Raw genomic sequence first — 15033 nt, forward strand, 5'->3', positions numbered from 1 at the left:
GGTGTGTGTGTGTGTGACAGGAGGGGTTAGAACACTATCAAAGCCTGCCTCCCTGCAGTTCTACTCAATTACATACTAGGGCTTTTAAAAAGACTCTCGAATACAGGCCTTTTCTTACAAGGTCACTACTGCTTATTTCACATGGCGTTTCCTGGCATGGGAGAATTAAAGAGAGAATGAACCAGGAACGGGGAGACTTTATTCTCAGAAGTGTATGGGCTGGTTCACAGACTGGTTCGCAGACAGAGAGTGCTTGCATAACAGTCTTTTCACGATGTAGCACAGTAATCCCAGTTTTGACTATTGACTATATACCTCAGCATGACTTTATTGTATTTCACAACCGTTTGTGTGAGCGGTTATTTCAGAGGAGTGTTGGAACATGTGCCATTTTGTGAAGGGAGATTGGTATTCCGTGGGGTTCTGATAAATGCTGAAACATTTGCAGTAGGCTTGTATTTGACTTTGTTAAGAAGTAAGAATCTCCCTTTGCTTGAGTGATGAATGTTTAAATGAATGTTTAAATATTTAACTGTTTAAACGCTCAACATTAGAAAGGTTTAAAATATTAAGTCGAATCAATAGGATACCAATAATTATAAGAATGAAAAACTCTGTAGAGTAAATATGGCTCTACAGTGCATGCAATACTATAAGCACTTTTTTAAAGCACAAACAGTTCTTCTAGTATGACCACAACTCTTCACAGAAGGGAGTTTGTAATACTTTTGTAATGATTTTGTAATCCACTCTACTGGACTCTATATCACTGGAGGCTACCATGGCATGGTTAAAATAACAGCTGCTTGTGATGAAATGGCATACAAATACTGTTGACATTTACATATATCTACCGCACTAAACATAGCTCACCGTGCCGACAGAGCTTAAGAGTGAGCTCAAAAGAGCCTAGAAATCCACTGAGGAAAATCACGTCGCGGAATGTTCCATATGTGTCCATCAGGCCAACAGAGCATTGATTTATCTGTCTGTGCAGCGAGGCCGGGTGGGAGTCTTTTACACGTGCACGGCTGGTCTCAGGTGCTCGGTGTCCACTTGCTGAGTTTTATGTACCTTTAAAAGCTGGGGCTGCCGGGGTGGAGGAAAGCAAGCTGTGCCTGGCGTTGTCCTGCTGTGATGGATGGTTAGGTAGATTGTTTGAGGGATGACTACATAGGTTTGTCTGATAAGATCAGTGTCTTCCTTTCTGCAACAAGGAGATGAGAAAGAAAGGGATACAGAGCGGCCCTCGTCGTAAATATTACTAATTTATTTCCCTCCAGAAGTGCCAGTTACTGAAACGATGACAAAAGGGAAAGACAGATAGGGAGGGAGGGAGAGAGGGAGGGAGGGAGAGAGAGAGATACCGACAATAGAGTTATATACAAAAAGGAGTGAGGTAGAAAGAAGGTGAGGTGAATGAGCCGTCGGGAAAGAGAGCGTACAGAGACCGAGAGGGAGACATTTATGCACACTGAGAAACATATGAAAACGAGGGAACGGGCAGAGAATGGAGCAGAGGGAGGTGGGATGGTAATCATGGTAATTTTTCCTCCGAGGAAATGGTGGAGTGAGAAAGAGGAAGAGAAGTAACAAAGAAGCATGAGTGGGTGAAGTCACAGGGGAGTGAGACTAGAAATGCATAACGGCTTAATCCTGTTTGGAGTGTGTGTGTGTGTGTGCTTTGTTTGGGCCCTTCAGTGTCTATCACCCGTTACACGAGCAGCACCCTGTTTTCACTCCCCTTTCTCTCATATGCACATGTGCACATGCTTAGTACACATGGACGGACACACACACACACACACACAAACACACACACACATACAGGCACACAAACACTTCTGTTTAGCAGTTCATCAGACAGAGAGAAGGAGACAAGGAGACTGAGAGGTGACAGGATTTGTCATCTCCCTTCAGGGCCACGGCCCTCTCTCTCTCTCTCTCTCTCTCTCTCTCTCTCTCTCTCTCTCTCTCTCTCTCTCTCTCTCTCTCTCTCTCTCTCTCTCTCACCCTCCTTCTCTCGCTCTTTCGGTCTCCTCTTTGCACACTCTCTGCCCCCAGTCCCCCTCACTGTCACCCCATTTGTTCCTCCTTTAAAGCACCTCTGTGCCTCATCATTTTTAGAGGGGACGAAGCAAGTGTTCAACGCAGAAAGCCTCTCCCGTCTCTCCTAAAAAGGCTCTCACCCTCCAGTCACACCATAAACTGATTTTATTGACCTATCCTAATGCTACAATGTAACCATGAATTTATTTTAGTGTCCTGTTTTGATGAGGGGCCATGGAAGGTTCTCATCTAGACAAAGCATGCCTGTGGGTTACTCGTGTGTAGCCTTGACTTGTGCCTAGTGCTGCGGTGGGTAGCCGGCTAACCAGTCTTGAAATAGCAGTGTTTCTATTTCAAAGCCCACTGGAAGTGGACCTGTCATTTCAATCCCTGGGTTCGAAAAGTGTGTCGAAAATCTATATTTGTCCAGATCTAACTGGAATGTCCATTATGGCACAGTGGAATGAGTGGTTGCTACGGTGTCACTTCCTATCCCATTGTCTCATCCTGTTCTCATTAGTAGCAATTTATTAGATAGAACACAGACTTGCTTGTATGTCCTGGTCAATAAGGCATTGATAATGGATTTAGAGTAGAGATCCTGATGAATGTGTGTTCAGATGTAATTATAATGGGGTTGCAAGGACATTCGATTACTAATCCTGTCCAACGGGACTGCCTACTTGTCATCTTGTCATCCTTCCGTCCAATGGGATTCACCTCCTATCCCGAGACACTGTGATTGTTAGCGCTCTGCTTGACATGATAAAGACATGGAAAAGCTCGTTTGAATGCATAACCAAAGACTGGTCTCAGGGGGCATGTGCACTGAGCGTGAAGGAGGGAAGGCGGGAAGAAGAGAAAGAGAAAAAGTCAAGTCAACTGTTCTATCCTGTCCAAATAGACAGCTGGAATCATGTGAGCTGGAATCATACAATCTCAGGCAGCGTGGCAAAAAACAGTGCTGATATGCTCTCTAATTTCCGCTCTGAATGTGTGTATCTGACAGCGTGTGTGTGTGTTTGTGTGTGTGTGTGTGTTGAGGTAATGTTTGTATGTGTGAGGATCAGGAAGCTGTGGCAAACCCTTGTCATGTGACCTTGTCAACATGATTGACTGTATACTGCATGCTCTCAGGGGTTGATTTATTGACCAGTGTAGCTAATAAGGTGTGTATGAAGGGAGCCCGGCCAACATACACACATACACAGCCACCCACACACACCCACACACACACACACACACACACACCCCCTGTGGTATTTCCAGATAGCAGTGGGCCATGAACAACCTCCCTGGACTCGCTCCCTTGTATCACAACGCACAATTAGGCCCGCGATTGGCTACAAAGGAGTAGCACTCTGCGTTGTGGTGGCGTGGCTCTGCTTGGATAACTTCTCTGGGGATGGAAGGAGGTTGTAGGACTATAACTGTGCCTGCCATCACGGCCTGGCGAATCGAGGGAGTGTGTGTGTGTGTGGATGTGGAGAGTGGGGGTTTGGTTTGAAGGAGGGAGCAATAGGGGTCAGTGGGGTGGCTGTGCCAATGTCCCCAGGGCAGAAAGCTGTTTGTTGTGATTATAGGCATGGGCACACTAAAACTAGTGGACTGGGCGGGTGAGTGCTCTAGTAATGGTGTTGGAGATCCTGAGAGGAATACAGCTGAAGCCTTTTACAAGATGAGATTCTGTACCGCAGAGCAATACAGCCTCAAACAGCCTGAAGGGGGAGATTCATCTGGTTGTAATCACTATCGAACACACCTCTATACACACTTTAAAAAGTACCCACTCTCCATACACCCACTTCTGAAAGCAAGTTACTCGAACACACACACGTCCGACGCAAGCACAAACACACACGCACTCACACACACACACACACACTCCACACACGTTAGCATGGCCATGGAAGCCCGGGAGGCTCTGGATGCCACGGTTCCGGAGAGTTCTATTCCCAGGAATTGTGGCCAATGAGAATTAAAGAAGGTGAAGAGGGGCAGCCTTTCCAAACGTCATGGAGTCAGAGCAAGCCAGTTTCTCAGGAATATCCCTGGGCTATGAGGACCGTTAGAGGCAGCGATGATTCACCAGCAGCATCTCTGCGTGCTTCCATCACTCGCTCTTGAGGAGCAAAGTGAACGGACAAAATGCCCTGGTGACTTGTTTTTTTGGTGCTTTTCTTGTCACCCAACCTGGCAGTGTGCCCCATCATGCAGAATAATAGGAGTTAAAGCCATTCTCTTTGTGCCCAGCCATCAGCGGACAGCGGAGGGAGGGAAGGGGGGAGGGGGGGAGGGGTGGAGGGGGGGAGGAAGTGATTTCCATGCTAATGGGAGCGTTCCCGGCAGGGCTTCCTTTTTTCATCTTTCCATGTTCCATTCTCTCTCTCTGTCTCTCTGTTTCTCTCGCCCTCTCTCTAACTCTCTCTCTCTCTTTCTCTTTCTCTCCCCATTTCGGTCTTCCCCCTGTCCGTCTCTCTTCTGCCAATCCCTAACCCCCTTTCCTTCCCCACTCTCTCTCTCTCTCTCCCTCTCCCTGACCCCCCCACTCCAGTCTCTCACGCCTGCCTGATGAATGGAGCTGCTGGGCTGTGAGCGCCATGGGGGGTATAGCCCATCTCCTCCATGGGTGTGGTGCACTGCCGCTGGCTGCTTTCGTGTGTGTGTGTGTGTGTGTGTGGGCGCTCAGGCTGCAGCAGAGCTGAGCGTAAAAGTCAGGTTTGCCTAAGAAATGGAACAGAGACTGCGACTGGAAAAGAACAGGAGCCTACCTCAGGGAAAAGGCTTCTTGTGTCCACTTGGCCGAACTTCTGCATTTTCCACTCATCCCTCTGAGGACGGCTGGTGCGGGCCGCTGAACACCTACCCTGGGGTACCCTCCTACTCAGACAGTCGCGGAAGTGTGCCAGCGATCCCCCTTAAGATACATGAAATGGTCATGGATTAGAAGAAGGCATGTTAAAATTACCGCCAGCCACAGTAGGCTGCAACGTAGCAGGTGTAAAAACAAATCCCCTCACACCGCCTGCGGAGCGTAATGTGTTCAGGGTTACGAGAACAGCACCGGCACGACATTACATACAGTACGTATACATATTACACAAATCACAAATGCGCATCAACAAGCCACAAAGCCCTCTCAGAGGCCATTAAGCAAACACAGGGCTATGTGTTGACAGTAGATTACACAGTAAAATATGTTTGGGGGAGGGAATGAAGTATTTTTGCAAATTAAGGTTGTGCTGCTGCAGTGGATGCGGTTGTGGACCTGCGGGTCTGGGGTCCAGCTGTTTAAATAGGCTACAGATGAGTGGTGATGTGAAGTAGTTAGTGGAGAATAAACAGAGGCATTAGCCTGTTATGATTGGATATGAGGGGAGACAGGGAGAGCTCAGCCCAGATAAGCACAACAGCTCTTGTTCTTTTCAGGGCTGAAGGCCTGCTGTATAATCAAGCTCTGATGCTCCTCCAGGACCCCGCCACGACAGACGCCTCTCTTCTCTCTCTCGCTCTGTGTATGATTTGGGGAAGGAACAGGTCGTAAAAGTAGTGGGATATGTAAAGCTATTATGCTTGTGGTGTTCTCTCCCTCCTTCTCTTCGTCCATCCCTCCCTGTAAGTGTATGTATGGGTAAGCTTTCTGCTGTCAACAAATGAGGATGATATTTTATGTTGTTTACGGATTCCATCTGTACTTTAAGGCAACCAAAACAGTCACTAACTACAACAGTTTTTTCTTACTCTTGCTGCTATTTAGGAGCACACACAAGAGTTTGTTACTGCCCGGCAATGCTGAGAAAATTCTGTTACATAAGAATTGTCGTCGTTCTCTCTCTCTCCCTTTCTCTCACTCTTTATAAGGCAAATCACATAATCACAATATGTTGTGGATACTTGTTTGATCCATGTCTTTCAGAAGAGGAATTTTCTCTTTTAAGGCTCACCTCTAGTCTTCCTTCAGGGTGCATTCTGTTAATTAAACTTGAACTCAGGAATAGGCTGCTCTGCACCAATGCATTCTGGGAAATTGGGTCTTTCATTTTAAACGAAGTTTGACTAATTTAGTGGCCTGCTAATGCAGGGTGATTGCTGCTGAAGTAATAGCGATAATGACGATAACAAAACAATTAGGTAATGGGAATAATTCCAATTATTATTCCTAATTAAGTTAGTAAAAGAATCATTGCGATAGATGTGGTTAATATTAGCCTCCTTTTCATCCCTTTATTTTCTACTTCCCCCAATTTTTTCTCTCTTTATTAATATTTCATCTAAAGTTCAGCTTTCTGCTTCAATAGACAGTTAAATCACTGCTGGAAACGTTGCTCTCAGTCAAATTTCTTCTCCTGTTCTTTTCTCTTCTCCCCCTTTCTCATTATCTCTTACTCTTGTCATTTTATTTTTCTCTCTTTACTGCACTTTCATTATCTACCTTTTCCTCTGGTTTCTTAATCTGTTTCTCTATTCCATGTGAACACATCTACACCTCTGCCTGTCTCTTTTCCTATTTTTGTTGCGTCTTTCTCTCTCTTGGCATTGTAGGCATTGTAGTTTTACAGATCAGATGTTGCACAGTTACGTTATCTAAATGTCTCATCAGATAGTGAGTGCCTTCAATGTTTTTCGACTTAGTTCTTCAATCTTCTTTTCTTCTTCCCACTCCCACTGCTCAGCTGTAACTTTGTAGTCTACTTTACACTATCTGAGCTGTTTTGAAAGATTATGTAATATTACAGTTTTTCTGAATTGCTAAAACACTAAACCCCATTCTCTGAACCACATTTTCAGTGGCCTAAACCCTTATGTCGACTCTTCAGTCACTCTTTTGACAAATCCTAAAACACCATTTGCAAATAGCATTTACTCTGTTTGCAAAACACATTCTCACTTCAACACATTTCGCACTGTGATGCCCTTGTGTTGCAAAATGGTAAAACACATGCAAAAGGTAAACGCAACAGCCACACAGTTGTCATCGTTAACACACAATGACTACAAATGTTTCACACTTGTTTCTAATGATGTGATCCTCTAGCCCAGGGGTGTCGAACTCCGGTCCTCGAGGGCCGCTGTCCTGCATGTTTTAGATGTTTCCCTGCTCCAACACACCTGATTCAATTAAAAGGGTTGTTATAACGACCATTCATTCGAATCAGGTGAGCTGGATCAGGGAAACATCTAAAACCTCGAGGACCGGAGTTCGACACCCCTGCCTAGCCGATCCCAGAACGTGATGCTGAGGCAGAATCAATCTCACTCTCACATAACATTTGAGTTTGCTTTAAAACAATTTTTTTCAGTAGAATGTTTTCTTTGGGCTTTTACATTTGGACTACTGTATTTTCATGCAAGTGATGAATATAAAGACATTCAATACTGTATTATAGTACTTACAGTATGCAATTCATTCAAAGTACTAAGTTGTGATTGTTAGACTTTATTGATTGTGAAATGCGTTTACTATGTACAATGAACATATTTTTCTGTAACTTCACGCCCTGGACTCTGTGTTCTAAATTTTTGGGTGTTGTGTACTGAACTCTCCGTATTGTTTATATATTGATTGGCTGTGTATAAGTTCTGAAAGTATGGTTTTGGTTTTGAGCACAGATGACTGTTTTTTTCAAATGCTTACACACGCTTGTCCTCCTTTTTTCCAAACTTAACACACAAATCCAAGAACTCAAACATAAAATGAAAGAACAAAAAATGCAAAATGCCTCGCATCTCTTGCAAAATGAAGCACTGCATTCAAAATTACACAAACACGTCTCAAAAGCAAACATTTGTCTTACGTTGCAAACACTTTTGCCATTATATTACATTTTTGGATATATCATATACACAGTTATTTAAAACCTAAAGCTCTTCTTTCATGAGCTCCTATGTACATTTCTGTACAAGATTGAAAGTCAATGGCAGAGATGTTGAAAGATTCATGGTAAACACGAAAACAACTTGTGAATACAGTATTACACAGTACGAAAGAAAATAAATACATCAACTGTGTGTAGTAGGACAGAAACCAAAAGAAACCAGCTTTTTTGAAAAAATGTATTCCAAAGGAATTGTGTGTGTGTGCCATGAACTGTAACATACAGTAATATATACTATTTTCTACAATATTGCCAGAATGTTTTCTCTTAGGTAAAGTCACTGTACTGTCACACAGTATTATACAGTAATCCACCAGACTGGGACCAATCATGCAGTGCACTGCAGTCAATGGATGCTAAAATATATGTATTTGTGTGTTGTGCTGAAATAGCTATTATGTGTACATTAGAACATGTGTACATTACAGTAGATTGTTACATACCTGTTACTATTTCTGCAGTAAAGGTTCAAATTATACCCACCACTGTAAACTGACAAAAATTATTTATAGGCCTATTCTAAAGCCATGATTGGTTGTTGTTGAGTAAAGCAATGAGTGTTTGCGTTAGTGTGAGTTAGTGTGAGGCACTGATAAATTAGTGTGACATTCCAATTGGTTGTGTTTGATAAAGGAAATCCCCATGTTTCCTGTTAGAATTATGTGTGTTACATGGATAATTTTGTGTTGTGTTTTGCAAAGTGTTTTATAAAATTGAAAACTGAGTCAAAGGCCCCAAATGTGCGTATGGTTTTGCAGATTCGATGTGTGGTTCTGGTGTTTGAGTGTCAGGTTTCAGAAAAATTAAGGACTTTGTGTGTAAGCAGTTGAAAAAAACTGTAAATGGTTGGAGGCGTGTATTTGATTTTGCCAGAAGAGTCAGAAGTTTTGTGAATGTAGTTTTGAAGATTTGGTTCAGGGTTGAGTGCTAAGAAAATGGCTGAAGGTTTCAAGTTTGAGTGTTTGAGCAATTGTGAAAAACGTTGAACGATGAAAGTGACTCAGCCAGTCATTCAGCAGACACGCTAAATTAACAGTGTACACTGTGAAGTCACCCTCTGTCTCTTCCTTTGACTTTCTATGGTGTAACGTCCCCACAAAATGATTCCCCCCTAGCCACCCTCCATCTCCTCTACCTGCTTTTCCCTCCCTCCCTCCCTCCCTCCCTCCCTCCCTCCCTCCCTCCCTCCCTCCCTCCCTCCCTCCCTCCCTCCCTCCCTCCCTCCCTCCCTCCCTCCCTCCGTCCTCTTCTCTTAAGCCCTCTCCACTACACAGTAAGTGCTTGTGTGATGGACTCGCACTAAACGGATGCAGATTTTATTCAGGCTATTTTCGACCAGTGCGTGCGCTTTAGCCAGCTAGACACTTTTTTTAATGGCTTCCCTAACTCATCGCCTTCCCCTCTCAGAGAGAAACAGAAAGCGTCCCCCTTGCAGATAAGACATAAGCATTCCTCTTTTTCGCACTCCTCTTTTACTCACTCCATAATTTTTTTGGTGCCCTCTCTGAGTGTTATTAGCCAGCCAAGCAGTCTTCACAACTCTACCTTGTCTTGCTCTCTTCTTCTGCTTCATCTTTCATTTCACACACGTTGTCCTTTTCAGTATCTACCAGTTACCTGCTCTCCCTCCCTCCCTCCCTCCCTCCCTCCCTCCCTCCCTCCCTCCCTCCCTCCCTCCCTCTCTCTCTCTCTCTCTCTCTCTCTCTCTCTCTCTCTCTCTCTCTCTCTCTCTCTGTATCCATTCAAGTCTCACCACAGTGTCAGTCCTTAGTTCGTATTTACGGAGTTAAACCTGTATTAAACTGCAGGCACCCTAATTAACTCTTAGCACTTGTCACTTCACTCTCCACACAAACTAATCTTTTTCTCATAGTGGCCCGTCTCCTCCAATCACCATGCACCACTGTGTGAACCCTGACCAATTGCGTCTGACTAAACTGCACTAGCAAGCTAGAGTAGTCAGACTAGAAAAAAGGCTTAGTCTGTTATCTGTAACGTGAATAAGGAGGGATGAAGGAGGAAGAGTGAGAGAGATGGAGAAAAGGTGAAGGTGTCTGAAGTGGTTATGGAACCAGCCCAGTGGAGGGGCCTTCGATTCTTTCTCTTCCAGAACACACGTTGTGGCCCAGTGGGGAGTGGTTCTATCAGTGAGTCACACAGCATCAAGTGTGCGTCGCCATGCTGTTCCATCGCAGATGGGGCTAACGGCTTTGGACAGCAGAACAAAGAGGTGCGCAGAGATCACATGTACTCCTGCCCCTGCCATTCAGAAGGGGGACTTGATATGACGCATTGAAGGGTTGTATGATTACCATGTCCCCTTCTGCCCTTTACACTCTTAGAAACGTCTGGCTGGATTATCTCTCTTCTCCTTTCTTTTTCTCTCTATTTACGCTCTCCCTCCCTCGTTCTCTCTCTTCCTCTAATCACTTTGAGATCAATGCCTCGGTCCTAGTCTGTCAACTGTGGCAATGAGACATTACTTCTCTTGCTGTCTCAACTGCATAGTGACGGGAAAAGGTGATTAAAACGGTTCGACCATCACCATCACGCCTACAGCACTCCCTCATGCACTCCTGCAGCACACAGTGTGAGCACACGTGAGTGCGCTTGTGTCTCGTATTGGGCGCAGAGCACATTAGCTAATGTCTGATCGTAAGTTTGCTATAATGTGGACGTGCGCCGCGCCTCCCTCCATCATTGAGTGTACACATAACAGACAGCTAATCAATGCTCATTACGGCTTGCGCCGCAATTTGTTGTCGTCCCCTCTTGAAAATATGTCACCTCATTCTCGGTCTCATTAGCGATGCAGTTTTCGCCCGGGTCGCCCGCTAATCTTTAGCCTTCTGTTGTCCCCCCCCCCCGCTCCCCAGATGGAGGCTTGGTAGTCATGGCACATAAAGTGGCTTTTAACGTGGAGCCCCTGGCACACATCCCCCTCAGTGGGCAGGGCCCTGCAGGCTCAGTGGGTGTGGAGGAGCACGCTCCATTTCACGACTGGCTGCCAGGGGAGACGTGTGGACATGATGCACCATTATCCTTCCATGAACCACACACTGCTCCCTGTCCATGAACCACACACTGCTCCCTGTCCATGAACCACACACTGCTCCCTGTCCATGTACCACACACTGCTCCATGTTCTTCCGTGAACCACACACTGCTCCCTGTCCATGTACCACACACTGCTCCATGTCCTTCCATGAACCACACACTGCTCCCTGTCCATGTACCACACACTGCTCCATGTTCTTCCGTGAACCACACACTGCTCCCTGTCCATGTACCACACACTGCTCCATGTCCTTCCATGAACCACACACTGCTCCCTGTCCATGTACCACACACTGCTCCCTGTCCTTCCATGAACCACACACTGCTCCCTGTCCTTCCGTGAACCACACACTGCTCCCTGTCCTTCCATGAACCACACACTGCTCCCTGTCCATAACCCACACACTGCTCCCTGTCCATGTACCACACACTGCTCCCTGTCCTTCCATGAACCACACACTGCTCCCTGTCCTTCCATGAACCACACACTGCTCCCTGTCCATGAACCACACACTGCTCCCTGTCCTTCCATGAACCACACACTGCTCCCTGTCCTTCCATGAACCACACACTGCTCCCTGTCCATGAACCACACACTGCTCCCTGTCCTTCCATGAACCACACACTGCTCCCTGTCCATGAACCACACACTGCTCCCTGTCCTTCCATGAACCACACACTGCTCCCTGTCCTTCCATGAACCACACACTGCTCCCTGTCCTTCCATGAACCACACACTGCTCCCTGTCCATGTACCACACACTGCTCCCTGTCCATGTACCACACACTGCTCCCTGTCCTTCCATGTACCACACACTGCTCCCTGTCCATGTACCACACACTGCTCCATGTTCTTCCATGAACCACACACTGCTCCATGTTCTTCCATGAACCACACACTGCTTCCTGTCCATGTACCACACACTGCTCCCTGTCCATGTACCACACACTGCTCCCTGTCCTGACCCGGGCATGCTCATGAGAAGCTGCTCTGTCGTCTGGCTCCCCCAAAATACAGGTATCGAGTGTGCTGGTCATGTGCCCAGGTCTTGGGAGACACTGTACGAATGTCTTTGCTTGTAATCAAGTAGATATGTACGGCAGGTTAGATTCTTCTTTGGATTTACTGGTATATGTTTCTAATCCAAACAGATGCACATCATGTAGACTGCAGCTTTTTTACTGTGTGGGAGTTGCCTTGGACTGCATGAGCTTAGTGGTAGCTCATCAGCGGGTGTCGGGGGGGCGTGGTGTGTGTGTGTGTGTGAAGTGGTGGTGGTGGAGGAGGGAGGGTGATGGGGGAGGGGGGCACTGAGAGTATGAGCAGTGTCCACAGGGTCTTTAAAAGCCAGGAAACACAACAGCTAACAGCAAATGCCACTGTAGGAAGCCAGGGTAACATCGGCCATTAAAGTTTAATTTATTGCCTACTATCCAGTAGGGTTTAACAAAGAAAACAATATTTGGAGCATGGATTTGGAGTGAATGCATTTATAAAGTGTTGAGGTCTGCTAAACCATGCAGTGACTCTAAGAACAAATAGAACATGGGCTACAATTGCTCTATCAACACAGTAAGGTTCAGTGTTTAGTGCTTGGCTACAGTGCTTCGACAACTCAACGGCTCTTGAAATACCACAGTATTGAGTTTTTTTTTTTTTTAAAGCACAAACTTCCACCATTTATCTTTGTTATTGTCTCAGTAATCATAATTTAAGACAGATGTCCTCTGTGATGATAGCATCCTAATCTGGCATCATGTTACTCTCTGATGCTGGCTGGTTTGATATGATTTGTTATTCCGTTGTGCTGGGTTGTATCTGAATTCTCTGACAACACGTTGTTGAAAGCTTTAAAAACCAATTTGGGGACGTCTATGTTGTGCTTGTAAGGTAAAATAGTGTCATCCTTCTTTCTCTCGAGCTGGTCCTCCCAGTCTGTAGGCCGGAGGGGGACGTGTGTTTGTATGTTTGTACATGAGCGTTTGTGTACACGTGTGTTTGTGTGTGTGCGTGTGCGAGTATACGATTGTGTTTGTTTGCCTCTGTGTGTGTGTTTGTTTGTGTGTGTTTGAGTATCTGATTCTGTTTGTATGCGTGTACGTGGACTTTAATGCAACACATAGCAGCGGCCACTGCTGGTGTGTCTCAAGTGGGGCATGCGCCGCATTTCCCAGGGCATTTCTATAAAGTGCTGTTTAAGCAAAAGGCCTTTAATGTGGTGATTTAATGTGAATTGCAGGGAAGGTGAAGTCATCATGTATAAACATGACTGTGTCCAGAAGAAACACAGGCCTATTATCTGTCCTTGCTTTACACTCATGCTCGTTAGCCGGACAGAAATTTACAAGCTCAACATGCAAATATAGTGGATATTTACATTATAGGAGTCCTTTATTATCTGGCGTGGTACTGCTCAGACTTTTAAGGGAGAGTGTGAAGGTGTTTAATAACCTTCCTGTGATCCGGGTTGATTCTCCATCTTTCTGTTTGTTTTCCCTTGTGAGTGTGTTCTTTTTCTTTATACCAATTTTCTTATTTTTCCTTTCATCTTTCTCCCACTCTCACTGTCTATCTCACTTCCCCTCTCTTCCCCCCCAATCCTCCTCCTCTCTTTATTCTGACTTTTCTTTGATTTTCTCTGCCTAATCTCTTCCTCCCTCCCTCCACCCCTCCCTTCTAGATCTGTGGTCTTTCTCTGTGTCCGAATTGGCTATTCCGGGGGCGGAGGTGGGCCGTATCTCAGCAACAGATGCTGACCTGGACGACAATGCCAAACTGGAATATACCATCCTGGATGGAGAGACGGGGGACACCTTCAACATCACTGGAGTGAACCAAGAGGCTATTATCACCCTGAACAAGGTGAGAAGGGGAAGATAAATGAGCCGGGGGAGGGATGGAGGGAGGGATAGAGGGATGGAGGGAGGGATAGAGGGAGGGATAGAGGGAGGGATGGAGGGAGCGATGGAGGGAGGGATGGAGGGAGGGATGGAGGGATGGAGGGAGGGATAGAGGGAGGGATGGAGGAGGGAGCGTGTTGCTTGTCAAAACAGAAGGATGGTGGGAAAGGAATGCGGTGAGGCATAATGGAACAGATGATGAGGGGGAGGAAGAGAGAAGAAGGAGAAGAGGGATGGAGGAGGACACAGGTGAGCCTGTTGGTTTGCCCCTCGTTCTGGGGAGGGCTCAGGAGGAGCCTGGTGAACACTGATGCTGATGCGTGTGTGTGTGTGTGTGTGTGTGTGAGAGAGAGAGAATAACAGGATGCGTGTGTGAGTTTGAATCATCTCTCCCTCCATGCTCTCTCCTTCTGAAGCATTCTCCCCCGAGCCTTCCTGTCACTCTGCCTCCATCACACCCTGCACTCTGCTAATGAAGATATGTGTGGAGGGTAGACTCCTGACGTGTGGTGCGTCACTCCTGTGCGCCTGGTAACAAGTGTGTGTGTGTGTGCTCAGTGTCACGCGTGACCTGTGAGCGGGCCCCTCTCCCTCATGTGTAAGGTCGATTCAGTGACATCAGAGGAAGCAACACCAAAGAGTGTTGGTGTGGCCGGGGAGCATGCCTGGAATATGCTATTTGAAGCTAATTTAGCTCTTCAAAGCCAGGCATACACAGTTGAATGAGTGATAAAAATACACCCTGCTCTTTAATATAGTCTGTCACTCAGATCTAGGATGTGAAAGATACTGAATCGTCTCTGATGGTCATCCAGTGTGTTTATGTGTGTGGTTGTGTGTGTGTGTCTTTTTGTGATATATATTTATATATATATATCTTCGACCTGACGTGTTGCATATGTGTGCATGCACCATGTGAATTTGTGTGCTTGCAAATGTATCTGTGTTGCTGAGTGCGTGTTACTCAGTGTGTGAGTGTGTGTGTTTGTGTGTTTGACTGTGACAGCTCCCTCCAGATTTCTATGATTAGTTCAAAAAAAGCCCAGACCGGAGGCAGGGTTGTGAGGGGTTTCCACAGCTGGGAGTGTTACTCTGATAAGAGGGATGGAGGGAGGCAAGGGGAGGTGGAGAAAGAGAAAGAAGGGAGGGA

At 46.0% G+C, this 15033-nt stretch overlaps 1 protein-coding gene across 1 annotated transcript in view; it reads left to right on the forward strand.

Annotated features, from left to right (window-relative positions):
- The window catches only part of LOC124472340 (cadherin-24), a 28791-nt gene extending 14338 nt beyond the window's left edge, over nt 1-14453 (forward strand). Inside the window, 2 exon segments of the mRNA XM_047027116.1 lie at nt 13664-13845; nt 14442-14453. Of these exon segments, the coding sequence (XP_046883072.1) occupies nt 13664-13845; nt 14442-14453 (194 nt within the window).
- The last annotated feature ends 580 nt before the right edge of the window (nt 14454-15033 follow it).

This window comes from Hypomesus transpacificus, chromosome 10, assembly GCF_021917145.1.
Source record: "Hypomesus transpacificus isolate Combined female chromosome 10, fHypTra1, whole genome shotgun sequence".
Lineage (NCBI taxonomy): Eukaryota > Metazoa > Chordata > Actinopteri > Osmeriformes > Osmeridae > Hypomesus > Hypomesus transpacificus.